This window comes from Paramormyrops kingsleyae, chromosome 8, assembly GCF_048594095.1.
Source record: "Paramormyrops kingsleyae isolate MSU_618 chromosome 8, PKINGS_0.4, whole genome shotgun sequence".
NCBI classification, from domain to species: domain Eukaryota; kingdom Metazoa; phylum Chordata; class Actinopteri; order Osteoglossiformes; family Mormyridae; genus Paramormyrops; species Paramormyrops kingsleyae.
Window position 1 is genome coordinate 20,514,122 of NC_132804.1, and position 15,662 is coordinate 20,529,783.

Sequence of the window (15,662 nt, forward strand, 5' to 3'; positions counted from 1 at the left end):
ATGAGAGAATAGACCCCTTTATCATTATGGGCTATTGTGTGTGTAAAAACAAAGAATCAGATCCATCTATTTTGAAATATTCTACAATAGAGCAATGTTTTGAAGAAATTTTCTTTTCTGAATATTTTCAAAAGGCAGTGTATTTCAGTACTAGCCTTTCCTGATTTTTTTTTGTTTAGACAACCCACATGCAGCTGTTATTTGGCGTTAACCATCTGAGTTATATAATATTTGGTATCTGTGCTTAGTTTGGGATTTGATTAAACAGACTGATACCAGGACTATCAAAAAATGTATGTGATTACATGTTTGCAAAAATAAGGGTCAGAGAGTGAAAAGTTAAAGTTTGGAAAATCTGAGAGAAAAACATTAAAATCTCTGGTCTATATATCGTTACATCGTTAGTAAATGATATACCCAAAGCATGGTTTCAAGTGCTCTCTTTAGCCTACGTGAAATAATGCTGTTTTTCTTGGCCAGCCTGCATGTTAAATCATGATATGTCGTATGCCTATTTACAGAGATGATGGTCATGTAAATGTGAAACTGAGAGGAAATGTTTGGAATGGTGAGCAGTTACGGGAAATGGTCCTACGGATTCCGGCCTTACTTCTCCAAAAGTGCAGAGGAAGGTTTTGCACGACATTGGGTGTGGATAACGTTCCAGATGACAGATGAATAGATGTTTCCCCTATTTATTAAATCATCACTTCACAATAGTACTATTACTGAGATGATTTCTCTGCTATAACAGAACAGAACAAGGCTGTGATGGTTCAATACATGGTAAGCAGCACCACAGCACAGACACATAAATAATTTGGGGTTCTTTATTTGCCATCTGCCCGGAATAATAAAATACAGGCAGCAGGATTTTATTTCCTGTTCCTGTTTTATTTAAATAAAAAAAAACTGAGAGAGACAGAAAGAGAGCAGAAGCACTCAGAGAAGAACCGTCTCAGAGCATATGTCCCAAGGAAAACAAAAACTTCTTTTCATATCTGATAATTGTGCTATCCAAAATACGGCAGTGGGCATCAACAGTACAGAAATTACAGGAAATTACAGAGCAACGGTATCGGAAATTCCACCCACTTTCAAGACTTTGCATCTTTAAAACAAACAAACAAAAAAAAACAGTAAAACAGCTGAAAACCCATGTCTGAGTCCCTTTAGAGACACCGCTCCATTTCAGCGAGGCACGTGTACACACCGCGATGCTAAGACAAAATGAAGCGTGCATGGACTTAACGGCAAGTATTGAAAACAAGACTATTAATAAACACTTTAGAAATGAAATTAAAATGAAGCATGTCCTGTTCACATTGGACATATTTTATATACACACATATTACAGTATATCTTTGCATGTAGAAACACATTCACATTCCCTTCCGAAATCACGTCATCAAGCCAAAATTAAACCACATTCGACAGCAGAAGATCATCAATCTCCACAGAGGTCCTATACTTTAATATTTTAACCCAATTAGTCGATATTATGTTAAAATAACTATGTGGACAGATGATTCACTTCTTGAGTATCCTCACATGCGCTCCTCCTGCATTACCACATAGACAAGAAAAACAAGCAGTTCTCTGAAAGCGGCCATTAAACTCCCAAAACCCCTTTCTGAAAGCGATTCTTAACTCTGATGGAAAATAGCCCAGTTGAATTTTCCGTGAATAACATAAATGCCAGAATGCTGACTATTTCCCACAACAATGACAATTTTCCCACCCGGTTACATTCTCCCCTGATAACAGTCAACATCCTCGATGACTTGCTTAATCATTCTGGGAAGACATTGCTTCCTGTAATGCTTTCTCAAACAAAGCAGTACCTATGTGTCAACACTTCTGAAACCACCTCCATACTGGCAGAAATTGCTTTGCAAATTGACCTAGGTAAGTGGAAGGGATTTGTATGTACCCCAGCATTAACTCGCTTGCTCCTCCATATTGCAGACATAGAACAACTTTGCCCTAAGGTTTGCAATTGAGAATTACCACTGTCAGGTGGTACTTCAGGCACATTATTTCTCCCCGTATCCAGTAACTGTTCTATGTCATGGGTTACAGCTTCAACATCCTCACTTACTGACTGAAGAGGGTCATTCTCAAACTCCTCTTCTATGATAAATCATAATTAAATCAACATCGGACCCTACAGTTGTGGATCATGGATTTGTGGTATGGCTGGCGATTTTCCCTCTTTAATTCCGGGCCTTAGGACAGGTGTTTTGCATGGACACAGCTCTGACCTATGAACCCTTTTCACTGGCCTTTCTTCCAGCAGCACAATAGAATAAGTTATCCCTTGGATTTCTACTACCTGAAGGACAGTAGGCCTGTAGCAACTTGAATTCTATTTCTGCCCAAAGAACAATGAAGTAAGTAAACATGCTGTCCAACATCTGCCGGTGTGCAGAACACCTTCTAATTTTGCAAGAAAATTCTCTCAGCTGCCTTGTGTTCAGAATACTCCTTAGTGGCAGAGAAGGAGGCGCTACAGAGGGTGGTAAAATCTGCCCAGAGGACCATCGGGTGCAGCTTACCACCCACCGGGGACATTTACCTCACCAGATGCATCCTTCATGACCCCACCCACCCTGCACATGAACTGTGCACCCCCCCCCCCCCCGCCATCGGGAAGGAGGCTGCGCTGCATCCGAACAAAAAAAATCCAGACTGAGAAACAGCTTCTATCCAGCTGCAGTCAGACTTTTAAACTGCTCCACCACCCAAGTACATTTTGCACTATAATTACTTGCCTTGTCACTCTGTCACTTACCCTTAAAATTGCACTGATCACTTGAAGTCGCTGCTGCCATACAGTACATTACTTAATTTTTACTTCAGAGGTTTTAACTTAGCTCATTTCATTTCCAGTTCAGATATTTTACTCTAGCATTTTGCTATTTATTTAATCTATTTTTGTGTAGTAGCACACTGCACGCACCGAGACCTGAGAATCTGTGTTTCGTTCTAATCATGTCAAGGGGTTTGAATGACAATAAAGCTGATTCTGATTCTGAGCTCGCTCATATGCCTCCCTTAGCCTTTCCTGGTGCACAGACAATCAGTCTTGTTTCTTGTCCAGATCTTGTCCCAAACCTAGAGTATAGCATCCACAGGGAGATGGGATTTGCATCAAAAAGCAGATAATACAGAGAGTACCCAGAGGTGGAACTCATACCACTGCCTTTTCTTTTCAGGGGGAAGTAGGCATAGTAAGTAATGGAGAGTTTGGTTGTACCTCTCACACTCTGCTTTTCCCTCTGGCTTATATGGAGTTGCTTGCGTTTTTTTAACCCCATATTGTTTGCAAAGTTCAGCAATGATCTTGCTCTCAAAATTGCGACCCTGGTCTGATTATAACCTCTCAGGAACGCCATTGTCAGGGTCAGCCCCTGTTGTCCCATTCTGTGTCCCTTCCCCGTTTGGCCAGCAGGTGTCGCTGGTCATCCCGTCCCACATGTTGTCAGTCTGTAGTGTTTCCTCTGTTCCCTGTCAGCCACATGCTCAACAAGTTGGGAAAAATCTGTACCCCTCTGTTGTGTGTTTGAATCCCACTTCCTATGTTTTTGTATTTTGCTCCCTAGTGTTTCATTTGTATGAGTTTTTCTAGTTCTTGTGTCTGGTGATTTTGTATTTGGTTTAGGTCTAGAACCATTCCCCTAGATTGCAGATGGCTATGCAGTCATCAGATTCCTTGTCCATAGTTGATTGAGGCTCCACTGCAAACCCCTGCCTGGAGAGGGTGTCAGCTGTAGCAGTACTGCATCCAGGCTGATAGTTATCTGTTTTTGATTTTGAAATAAACTATGTTACCCATCCCTGTTCCACGGCACCTAACTTCACCATCTTTAAACAGCATAGTGGACTATTGTCTGTCAAAACTACAAATTTGGACCCAAGTAGCTGGCCTCTGAACATTTTTTTCTGCACCACACACTCTTCTATGGGAATAAAATAAAATATCCTCAAGACAGACTAGCATAATTTAGAAAATGAGATGGCTCATGGTAGCCTGCATGAGGCGCTGCAGGTTTGCTGGCCCATCGCATAATCCAAAAGGCATCCATACATATCCGAATAATCCAAAACTAGTAACGAATGCAGTTTCTGGTCGGCCCTTTTGGTGAATACCAACCTGGTGGTAGCCACTGGCTAGATCGATAGTTGAGAATGATGTGGAACCCCTCAACACACAGTACAACAGGTGATGGATAAACACTAGAATAATTCTGAATAAGACCCTTTCTCATCAACTGGGAGATGTGCCCCTTCCCTTTCTTGTATTATGTAGGGGGTATATGCTTATAAGGCTGAGTGATTGGTGTCATCCGTAAGATGGATTTTCTGCAGGACTCAGTGTAGCCCAAATCCTCATCCATCATGGCAAAAATATGTGAGTATTTCTGGAGTACAGCTAATTGGGCCTGCTGTTCTTCTGTGCCGCCAACTCATACTGCATTAAGAATTGACTGTTTATCAGATGGCTGAGAGACTTGCGTATCAATGGTGACCTGCTCAATACAAGCAGAGATCCTTTGGAACTTTACAAGACTTCCGCTTCCGCTAGTGTGAACCTGACGCAGTATGTTTACTGCTAACGTGTAGAAGCTAAGCAAGATCTCTATTATTCTCTACAAACTTGTACAACATATAATTTTAACAGCTTTGTTAAAATTAGGAGTGATGATTTATTATTTATTACATTTTTAATGATAAAGTAACTAAGATTAGACAGACTTTAAACAGGCCTTCTCCTAGTCCTACAGTATATGTACTGATAATGACACCTTCATAATGCTTTTATATGGCATTCATAAAACATTCAGTACACCTTCATAATGTATTCATTAAGTATTCATAAAACATTCATAAACATCATGTATGTTTACCTTAACATCCCTTAACAGTGCACCTTCATAATGCATTCAAAGAACATTCATAAGCAGCATGCAAATACACCATAACATCCTAACATCTCTTAACAACTTGAATATACATTAATAACCATTAATAACCAATAACCATTACCAAACAATCAGGCCTTTTGAGCTTAATTTCCTCCTCTAAATCTTCTGCTACCCTTGTAGACTCAATTCCTTTGTAACTCCTCAAGGAAAATGCATCACCGAGTAGCACTACCCTAGTAAACTGGTCTCTTAGGCTTGGATATGTCCCAAAACCTTTTAAAACAGCTGTTAAAAGATATGTTCTAAAGAAACAAAATCTTGAACCTACACATGCATGTGTACACATGGAACATACGGATATGGAAGAAATGGATCAGATAGGCTGTACAGCTCGGGTAGTGACATCCCTAAATAACATCAATTCCAGAACACTGACTATTTTTCCACCCAGTTACATATCAAGTAGGAGTGCTGCTTTCTTACTGTTACTCTTATTACTATTATTGTTACTCTTAACACATAATTGCTTCTACTGCCTTGAGCTAAAGATGTTTCAGCAAAAGCATCAAACGGTTTTGGTGCACATACTAAAGAAACAGTACAAGATTCACAAGTACAAAATTATTTATTTTTAATAGGTATTCTCAGTTGCTTTCCAGTTCCTTGGAACTCTATCCCCAGCTGTCAGATAAGTAGACCAGACAGCACACATATAAATTATTGATAATAAATATAAATGTTGAATAATACAACCTTAGGGAAGATGGGAAAAAATAAACAGATTCAAAGTTAGATTAGAGTTAACCAGCTCTGAAATTTCACAAAAGCCAGGTGCTTGTGTTCCTGCCCTGGACTGAGAGAAGAAACTGTAGAGAAACAGTAACGAGGTTAATCCATTCTAGCCTGCAAACTCAGGAAATGGGTCCTGGCAGATGGACATTTCATGAGCTCATGAAGGCTGCATCTGTTCTTGTAAAAGGAACAATGGTTGCTAATGTGTTTCCTGTGTGATGTCAGTAGTTCAGTCAGCCATTCTTTGGAAACCAAAAGTGATGTGTGTTCACAGTACATAGCAAATTGGCAGCGCCAGGCTCCTGCCACAGGTGAGGCACGTGAGACACATTTGTTGTCTCCCCTCCTTGCCACATTGTCACCAGTTAGTGGGAATCCTTTAATGTGGTTTGCAAGAGCATTCATCTTCATCATGATGTCATCATTCGTCTTATGATGTCATCACTCACAACTTCAAATGCAGTAAGTAAAGGGCTTCAATTTGTGTCAGGTTATACTGCCGTAACCTTGAATATGGTACTTAACCAGAATCACCCCAGAACAAATGCCAAACTGTCTAACTGGGCAAAGATTGCAACTGGCTTCAGACCACACTGTCAGCACCGAGTACATAACACTGTGAAATGTAAATCTGAAATGTGACTACATTTATAAATGTGACTGTGAAAATGCATGTTATAAAGCTGAAACAGTTCCTAACAAGGGCAACAGTCCTGAAGCTGTTTCAATATAACAATAATATTTACTCTTGGAAGCTGGCCAGGACAATGCTTCCTAAAGTAATCCAGACACAGTGGGTGAATGGCTACTTTAAATACATTATTAATTATTAACGATAGATGCATAGGCTGGTTTAAGCTCCATCGCTTATAGTTCATGCTGAAGGTCACACTATGGTCTCACTGCTAAACTTATTTTACCCCCCCTATGACTTTATTTTCCACTAATCATGAATCACAGATTGTATATTTCTGAATTGTCCCTGGACCATGAAATGGAAAACAATGCATTATCCAAATCAAGACACAAACCAGAAGAGAGAAGCATAGATGAATATAGTGCACGAGTACAGCTGCAGGGGATATAAAAAGTGTACAAATCCCTGTTAAAAATGAGACCACAATAAATCCTTTCAAAACATTTCCCACCTTCAATGTGACCTGTACAATTTAGCTGAAAAACAAAAAAATCTGTTAGTGGGAAAAATATACAATAAGCTGGTTGCATAAGTATGCATCCAGCTTTTGATTTAATTAAATCAAAAGCACCTTTTGATTTAATTACAGCCTTCGATCTTTTTGGGTACACACCTGCCATCAGTTAAAGTGACTCTGATTAACCCCAAATAAAGTTCACCTGCCCTAGTGGGATTTTCCTGACATTTACTCAATGAAGTCACGTTTGAGATTTCAACAGAGCTGTGTACACTTTTTATATTCACTTGAAATAAAACACACAGGGCAAACTATCAGGCCTCATTCCCAACTTATGTGTAGTGGCGTTAAACCTATTGTTATTATTATTATTGTTGTTGTTTGTTAGTAGGAGTAGTAGTTGTAGTAATTATTTTTATTATTTAATATTTAACACCAATGTTGATATTAGCCTAGGACACCACATGGGCTTTGTGGGCTGGGGGACCAGGGCAGGTTTTAAATCCCAGGAATTTTTACTTAGCTTGTATTCCGTAAGCCGTGGACCATGGAAGTGGGAGCACCTAAGAGCATCATTACAATGCAGTGATGAACAAATGCCAACAAATGTTTTAATGCAAAGCGTTATTAATACCAGTCTGAATTATATCTATGATTTTTTTTTTTGGAGTTTTTCAAAATATTGCACATTGTCTTTCATTTAAGCTGGAGTCGGCAATCAGTGGCCCAGATTTAATGATGATTAAAAACTAGATCGTGGCTAACGCGGTAGAGTAATGTATTTATCTATACCTACACCAGGCTGCATGATATTGACCCATAAATTGGTACATGTTTGGGCAATGGGCAAAAAAATTACAACCGATTTAGCAACAGTGTTCTTTGGAAATACCAGTAGTTTTTATTTGTGTGATGTATTCAATATTTCATTTAATGAACTAAAATGGCGAGAGGCTTTGCCCACTAACATTTTTCCCCAGGGGCACCAGTGTTTGCTTTGTTCATTTTTGGCTCCCACAGCAGGAACTTCTGACAGCTGCTAAATGTCTCAGTCTGTGCAGTGTATACACGTTAACATTTCTCTGTGTATCCCGCCCTCGCAAAAGTAAAACCTCACAGAAACCCAAACCCCACCCTAATGACCCGCATCAGCCCCCACCCCCCTCACCAAATAGTGGGACATTCCAATTCTTGTCTAGTTACAGTGATGTAACAAATGAAGAATCTTCATGTTAACGTTTGGAACGATCGTTTCTTCATGATCCGAGTAAGAAGGTGGTTACAGCACCAGACGCTAAGGGTTGCTGTTCCAGCCTTTTCACCAGTGAAAGATTAACTTTTTGTTAGTCCCTGAATAATAAACGTCTCACTGCGAATTTTCATATATTATTTGATCAAATTAAAAGATCAATTGAAATGAGTTAACACAAAATAGTTTAAGGGATTGTTTTAGGTTTTCGCCTTTATTTGTTTGATTGTTTGTTTTATTTACTGCTAGAGATCAGGCATGGTCGGGGGTGGGGGTAAGTACCTGGCCCAGCTCACATGATTGAAAGTGCCCCTTCATCACCAACGAACATGCAAAATGGGAAATCCCCCGCCTCATTTCAGTCCCTGCCCCTCGAGAAGTTTCTACACAGCAGTACTAGGAATGTGCGATATATCACTTAACATACCGGTATCAGTCGATATTGCTACTGAAATTAGCTTGCGTGCACCGCACGAGGTACTCCTACTCACACCCTCCGAGCTGCCGACGCAGAACAGCTACACAAACGGGTTGTATTAAGCTGATGTCATTGTCCAAAGTACGCGTGAATGATAAGGAGGCGGCGGCTCTTTTACCTGGTAGTAACGGCAGCAAGAAAAACCCAGTAAGTTTCGTTTGTTTACTTTCGGTTCATAAAAAACAAGACAAAGAAAGAAGATAAATGTGAAGAATTACCAGAAATGCTCCGTAAGCTTGGCTAAAAGCCATCAATCGAAAGAACAATGGTATTGTCAAGAAGTGGCACGTTGTGTTTCCTGAGCATTTCTGATGCGATTGACAGTATTGAAATTAAATGTATTTAAAATGCGTATTTATTTATTTTTGAGTATTAGCCTATGTAATTTGTATTTTGCTGGACGTAAAAAACATGTAATTTGTAACAAAATACTTTTATGTATTTAAAAATTTAAAATACTTAATAAAATGTAATTTTAAGAACCTTCATCACCAAGCTTACAGACTTTTAAAAATAGACTATCACCGTCTTTGGCAGTAATCCAAGGAAAGAAGCTGCTTTGGTTCTTGGTGCAAATTGCCTTAAGGAAAAGTATGTAGTAAAAACATCAGTGATGTGCTCTATAACTTGTGAATGAACTTGCTAGCCTGCTATAGCTTGTGGCATTCTAGTAAATTTCAACAGGCAGGCTCAGGCAGTGGAATCTTGTGGTTTGTCATACTTGTATATGGAAGCCTTCATTAGTGATACAGCGCCCTCCACAATTATTGGCACCCCTTGTGAAGATTTGTAAAGAGTTAGAAAAAAAATCCACCTTTTGGTGAAGCAGCTTCAATGTCACACTGAAAATCTGAGAAAAATCCAGCCTTTCATCAACATAAATTTATTCAAAGAAAAATAAATCCTTCATCGAGAAATAATTACAGCATCTTTAATAAAAACACATGTGCCACGATTATTGGCACCCCTGCTTTTAATACTTTGTACAACCTCCCTTTGCCAGTATAACAGCACTCAGTCTTCTCCTATAACATTTTATAAGGTTGGAGATTACAGAGAAGGGCATCTGAGACCATTCCTCTGTACAGAATCTCTCCAGATCACCCAGGGTCCTAGGCCCTCTCTTCTGCACTCTCCTCTTCAGCTCAGCCCACTGGTTTTCAGTGGGGTTCAGGTCATGGGACTGAGATGGCCATGGCAGAAGCTTGATTCTACGGTCAGCTAAACATTTTTGTTTTAATTTGGACATGTGCTTAGGATCACTGTCCTGCTGGAAGATCTAATGACAGCCCAGTTTTTGTTTCCTGGCAGAAGCAGCCAAATTTTGATATAAAATGTCCATAGTGCCATTTACCCTGACAAGGTTTCCAGGGCCTTTGGAGGAAAAACAGCCCCACAACATCACAGAACCTACATCATATTTTGCATTTGGGATAAGGTTCATTATAGCCATCCTTCTTTTTAGTCCAAACCCACTTTATATTTATTGCCAAAAAGCCCCATTTTTGTGTCATTGAATTGGTTCCAGTCAAAGTTGTAGTAGTGTTTTGCAAACTCCAGGTGCTTACATTTGTGGTTAACTGACAAAAAAAAGCTTTTTCTGGCATACCTTCCAAATAATCTGTTAGCCGGAAGGGGGCGTCTGATTACTCCAAGATTTGTAATTCACCAACAGTGATCCTTGGGGATTTTTTGCCTCTCTTATGATTTCCTCCTCACTGTACGTGGGGGAAAAATAAACTTGGGTCCTCTTCCAGGCAGGTTTGTAACAGTTCCAGTTGTTGTCCACTTTTCTATTATTGCCCTAACAGTAAAAATGGGCATTTTAAGGCGAGTAGCTATTTTTTAATACCCATTCCCTGACTTATGAAGGTCAACACACTTCTCCCTCATTTGGTTTGTATGTTCTCTTATCTTTCCCATGTTGACGGATGACTAAGGAAATTTGGGCTCTGTGTCTCCTCATGTTCGTATCCCTGTTAACAAGGAAGTCATGGATTACAGCTTGAAGGTTCCTATTCACTCCACTCAACTCTAAGATGTACAATTTACAGGGGAAACATGCTTCAGTTACATTGTGTTCACTATAATTTTCTGGGGTGCCAATCATCGTGGCACATGTGTTTTTATTAAAGATAATTATTTCTTGATGAAGGATTTTTTTTTCTTGGAATAAATTTATGTTAATTAAAGGTTGGATTTTTCTCAAAAAAAAAGCTGCTTCACCAAAAGGTGGATTTTTTTCTTACCCTTATAACAAATCTTTACAAGGGGTGTCAATAATTGTGGAAGGCGCTGTAAATCAGGCTGGCTTCAAATGTTATGAATAAATAGCTCAGTCCCATTTGCCTGAACAAAATACGGCCTTTTATGGTCCTGAACACACACTATAAATTGTTTATATGAAACTTTCTTCTGTACTGAAAAGAAACATCAAACTTTCTGCATCTGAGCAACACAAGACATCTGTGACATTCCCTGGTAAAATGCCTGCTATGCACAAATTGTGACGTAATACCCATAATGTATGGCGCTGGCAGCTAATTTCACTTTCTCCTGTACCCAGGGCTGGACTTTTCATAGGATGCACATGGATGCCATCATAGGCAGTTCTAAACCCTATTTAGTAGGGCTGACACAGAATAGTCTTTCTAAAGCCATTTAGCAATTTGTCCCAGATTTTCTTACACATTTCATACCCCCAGCTTGGCAAACCTTGTTGTGGCGACCCCCCCTCCTCTAGGCAAATTTAATCATGGGGGTATGACGTCTTGTATTTCTTCAGGATACCAACCCCCAATGGAAAAAAATACAATAACTATCTACTTAGGAAATAACACAAACCCCACCATGCTCGTAAATTGTTCTGTGTAATTGTCACTCACATCAAGAGAAATGTTCCAACTATATTAGGGGTACTCAACTGGCAGATTCTGGACAGAAACAATCATCCCCCCAACCCCCTAATACATTCTCTCGTGCCCCCCACCCCCCCGAAACATTGGCACCAAAATGTGATGAATGTATGGTTACATTGCACTGGTTATCTGTTTACTGATTTACCATGTAATTTGGGAAGAACTGAAAATTTCGCCCCTTGAAAGTTCTCTTTTTCTTTATATATCTGAGCGAATTACTGTCTGAAACCCAAACTCAGTAGAATGTAAGGATCCCAATATTCTTCAAATAAATAAATCAAAGAAAACCCCGTCTCACAGGAAGCAACAGAAGACGAACACACGTCTTATGTAGAAAATGGCTGTATATTTATTGCATAAGGGAAAACATTAAATAAAGCTTTAGAAAGAATGACTTCGACTTATGACTGAATGTTCGAGCCTGCAGAAGTGATGCCAGAAACTACATATATAAACTTAGTAATGTGTAAAAACGTTGTATGGTGAGGAAATAAAGTTGCAACAGAACCATAAATAAAAGTAAGAACACATCCATAAAACCCATATGACCAGCCTTTTCAGGAAAATGGGGACTTGCAACAAGAAACGGTGTAGAAAAGAGTTTGATATGGGGTGGGAATGAAGTGAATCCCCCCCCCTGGTTCTTACACCCTTGGAAATAGATGTGGGCGACTCTGATAACTGGACTCTGTCTTCACTCCAATTACCCTGAATGAGGGAAATAGAGAGAGAGAGAGAGCGAGAGAGAGAGAGCGATAAGGGCACCCAGGAGAATGACACGGTGCACTTGTTCATGACTCGCCAGCTTGTACAGTAGTTTACAGTAATTATGCTCATTGTTGTTACTGAGGCCTTCCTCCCTATGGCTGGATGTGTCTATACTGTGTTGAGCTACAAGGTCACCTCTGATGGCTCCATGGACGCAGCAACACCTCAGGCTAACCTTCTGACAGTCTCCTGCAGTCCTAACGGGGGGCTTGAATATCACACTGCTGTTTTGCTCCTTGACTTATGACAGCACTCACAGCTGCATGTTTCTTTCATGGCTCATTGGCCAGCACTGTAATCTCACATCTCCAAGGTTGGGGGTTCAGATCCCTTAAATCTTCTCTTGTTTTTTGGTCTGTATGTTGCTCTTGTGCCGTGTCAGTTTCCATCCACAATATCCACATTCAGTTAGGCTTCTGGGCACCTCTAAACTATCAATAATGTGTGAGCACATGTTTATGTCTGCCCTGTGATGGACTGGTATCCTATCCACAGTGTACTCCTGCCAAGGGCTGTGCGGAAACTTCTTGAGTGCTCACTTCTAGGTGCTCAAAGCCTTTGATGCCTATATGATTACAATCTACCCTCTCTTTAGTGAAGTGAAGGTGATTAATTGTCATTGTTGACACATCACAGCATACAGTGCTGGACAACCAAATGTGTCCTCTGCATTCATCCCTTTATCTGACATCGTGACATAGCAGGGGGCAGCTAATTCAGCACCTGGGGAGCAGTGCTTGGGGGCGGTACCTTGCTCCTGTTACTTCACCCTGTGCTGCCTGGGATAGGCTCCAGGCCCCCCCCAGCCCCCTGCACCCCCCCATACCTTGTGCTACCTGGGATAGGCTCCAGGCCCCCCGCACCACATTGACCAGGATTGGTTGGCCGGTTGGCTGATTACTGCTAGTGGTTGCAGTTTTGTTTTGTTTATGCTTATAAAAAACCATACTGGGCAAAATGTAGGATTTAAATTAAATTAGCTTGAATGACACCAAGAACTCAGTGACATTTTCTTTAATTCCTCTCCAGCGTGCAAGTCCTAGAAAATGATCTTTTTCTAAAGCAATCCTTCCCGTAAATAACTAAAACTGGACTAAGTGCGCAATAAAATGCAGTTCTCCATGCCTAAGAACTAAAACGAAATGTGCCACCAGCTAGAAACGACACAAATTAGAATGAAGCGATTCAACCATTATTTTATATTTAATCATTATTGCACCACTATGCATTTAACAAGGCTCACAAATACATGACTAATATCTATAGGCCTAGCATATAACAATTTCCCAATAGGCCTATAGTTAATTAGGCAACTCCGTATGCCCACTCAGCAGCATAACATAGCCTGTTTTTCTTGTTCTTTCTTATTTTTATACAGACTGACACACAAAATATAGTACGAGCAATGAAAAATATAATACAAAACTAAGATTTTCTTGATTAAATAGACCGAAGTTGAAAGAGAGGAAAATAAACAATATGTTACAAGTATAAATACATTTCAAACGTTCACGTTATTCCATTACGAATTTGTCTATAGTAGATAAAAATTTTACGACGATACTTAAAATATTTAAAACTTCTAACAACATAAGAATCGTAAGAAAAGTACATCGCGTAATTCACAATGCGTTAACTACGAAGGTCAAGGGTAACTTTGCAAAAGTGCTCACGGTGTGATGTTACTGTACATGACGGGGCGTTAAGTCCTTGATAAGAACTGTTATGGAGGTATCTGTGCGCGATGCCAAGCTCTCATGCAGCTCCGTCCATAGAGTCCGACTCCTGAGGCTTTTTGTAGATAACGACCCCCGCTATTCGGGACAGGGACATCCTGGCCCTCATGCTGTACCCGTGGAAGCGCAGGAGGAAATCGTCGTTCCCCAGAAGATAAATCAAGGAATTGATGGCACTGTTCATGCTCGCCAGTCCGCGACTCACCTGGTGGGCGACGTAAATGTCCTTGTACATTTCGTGGCACGTGCCTTTGTTCTTAAGTATCCTCGTCACCAAGTTAAGGTTCCTCAGCACGTGGTAGGGGATGAAGCAGACGGAGAACAGGATGATCAAGATGATGACCAGTTTCAGGCATCGCTGCTTCAGCAGGGCATCGACGTTGGCTCGGGTTGCGAGGACCACCGCGACGTGGCCGTAGCACCAAAGGATGACGAGCAGTGGGATGCCGAATCCAGTAATGGACCACCCGATGCTGTATGGAAGATAATCCCCGATCCGGTTGTCGGCTGTAGTGTCATAGCATGCGTCGGAGGAGTTTTCCGGCGCCTTGTCAAAGCACATGTCGGGAATTATCTGAATCAAGACGGAACACCATACCAACACACTTATCCACACTGAATGTCGGGTTTTGATCCTACCCATCACCTCCATGGTGTGGACGATACCGAGGTACCGGTAAACGCAGATGCATGTAAGGAAGCCGATGCTGCCGTACAAGTTCAGATTGAAGCAGAACCTGGTCACCATGCAGAATGTGTATCCGAAGATCCATTTGCTTTTATTGAAGTAATAAACCACCAGGAAAGGCAAACAAAACACGTAGAGCAGATCGGCAACTCCAAGGTTTAGCACAAAGATGTTGATATTACCAAGTTTCTTCCAGTTCTTCTTCACTGAATACAAACCCCAGCAATTACCGATGATCCCGATAATAAACACCAGAATATAAACGATGGGCAAAAATGTGTGCGTAAAATCCAAGTTTATTTCTGTGCAGTTGACGTTCTTCATTGTGTCATCCAAAGAGTGTTCTTCTAAGAAATCATGCGTCATGGTAAGAAGCTTGTTTTAGTTTGGTTTATATATAATTTCTTTTAGTCATCGTGCGTCTATTTGATAAATACATGAGTTCGTAACTGAAAGCAGGTTGTGCCTTTTAAAGACGAGACTGCTCTCTGGCTGCGTAAAAACGAGCCTGAGACGACACGCCCACGTCGCCGCCGCGAGGTATTTGCTCGCACAAGTTTGCTGCATGTCTGACCTTGGCTTCGCGGGAGGCTGCAGAATCTATGATGAGGTCAAAGAATGCAATAGTTTGATAGTGACGGTCACATAAGACTGGATATGCAAACGTCATGTAAGCAGTCATATTCGAGATCCCCTGAGTTTGCTGGCCCTGGGGTTAGTGACAAAGATCTGGCATAACTAGTTTTGGCTTCGGGCCAGTCAATCTGTGTATGCAACTCACCTTGCCTACACAAATGTTTGAGTCTCTAAATGTATATAGGTTATTGAGCAATGATCAGGAACAGGGGAGTTTCTAGGTATTGAAAAGATCAGGGACTAAGTCAAGTTTACTTAGGGCTTGACTTTTTTTGTTGAAGGAAGACTGGCATCGGGGCTAAAATTCTCTGGGCT

The 15,662-nt window shown here is 40.7% G+C and overlaps 1 protein-coding gene across 1 annotated transcript; it reads right to left on the reverse strand.

Annotated features, from left to right (window-relative positions):
• Positions 1 to 13,471: 13,471 nt before the first annotated feature.
• On the reverse strand, positions 13,472 to 15,254 carry LOC111835226 (P2Y purinoceptor 1-like). The gene has a single exon (XM_023795287.2). It carries the CDS (start codon positions 15,075 to 15,077, stop codon positions 14,043 to 14,045), a length of 1,035 nt encoding a protein of 344 aa, XP_023651055.1. The 5' UTR covers positions 15,078 to 15,254; the 3' UTR covers positions 13,472 to 14,042.
• Between the last annotated feature and the right edge of the window lie 408 nt (positions 15,255 to 15,662).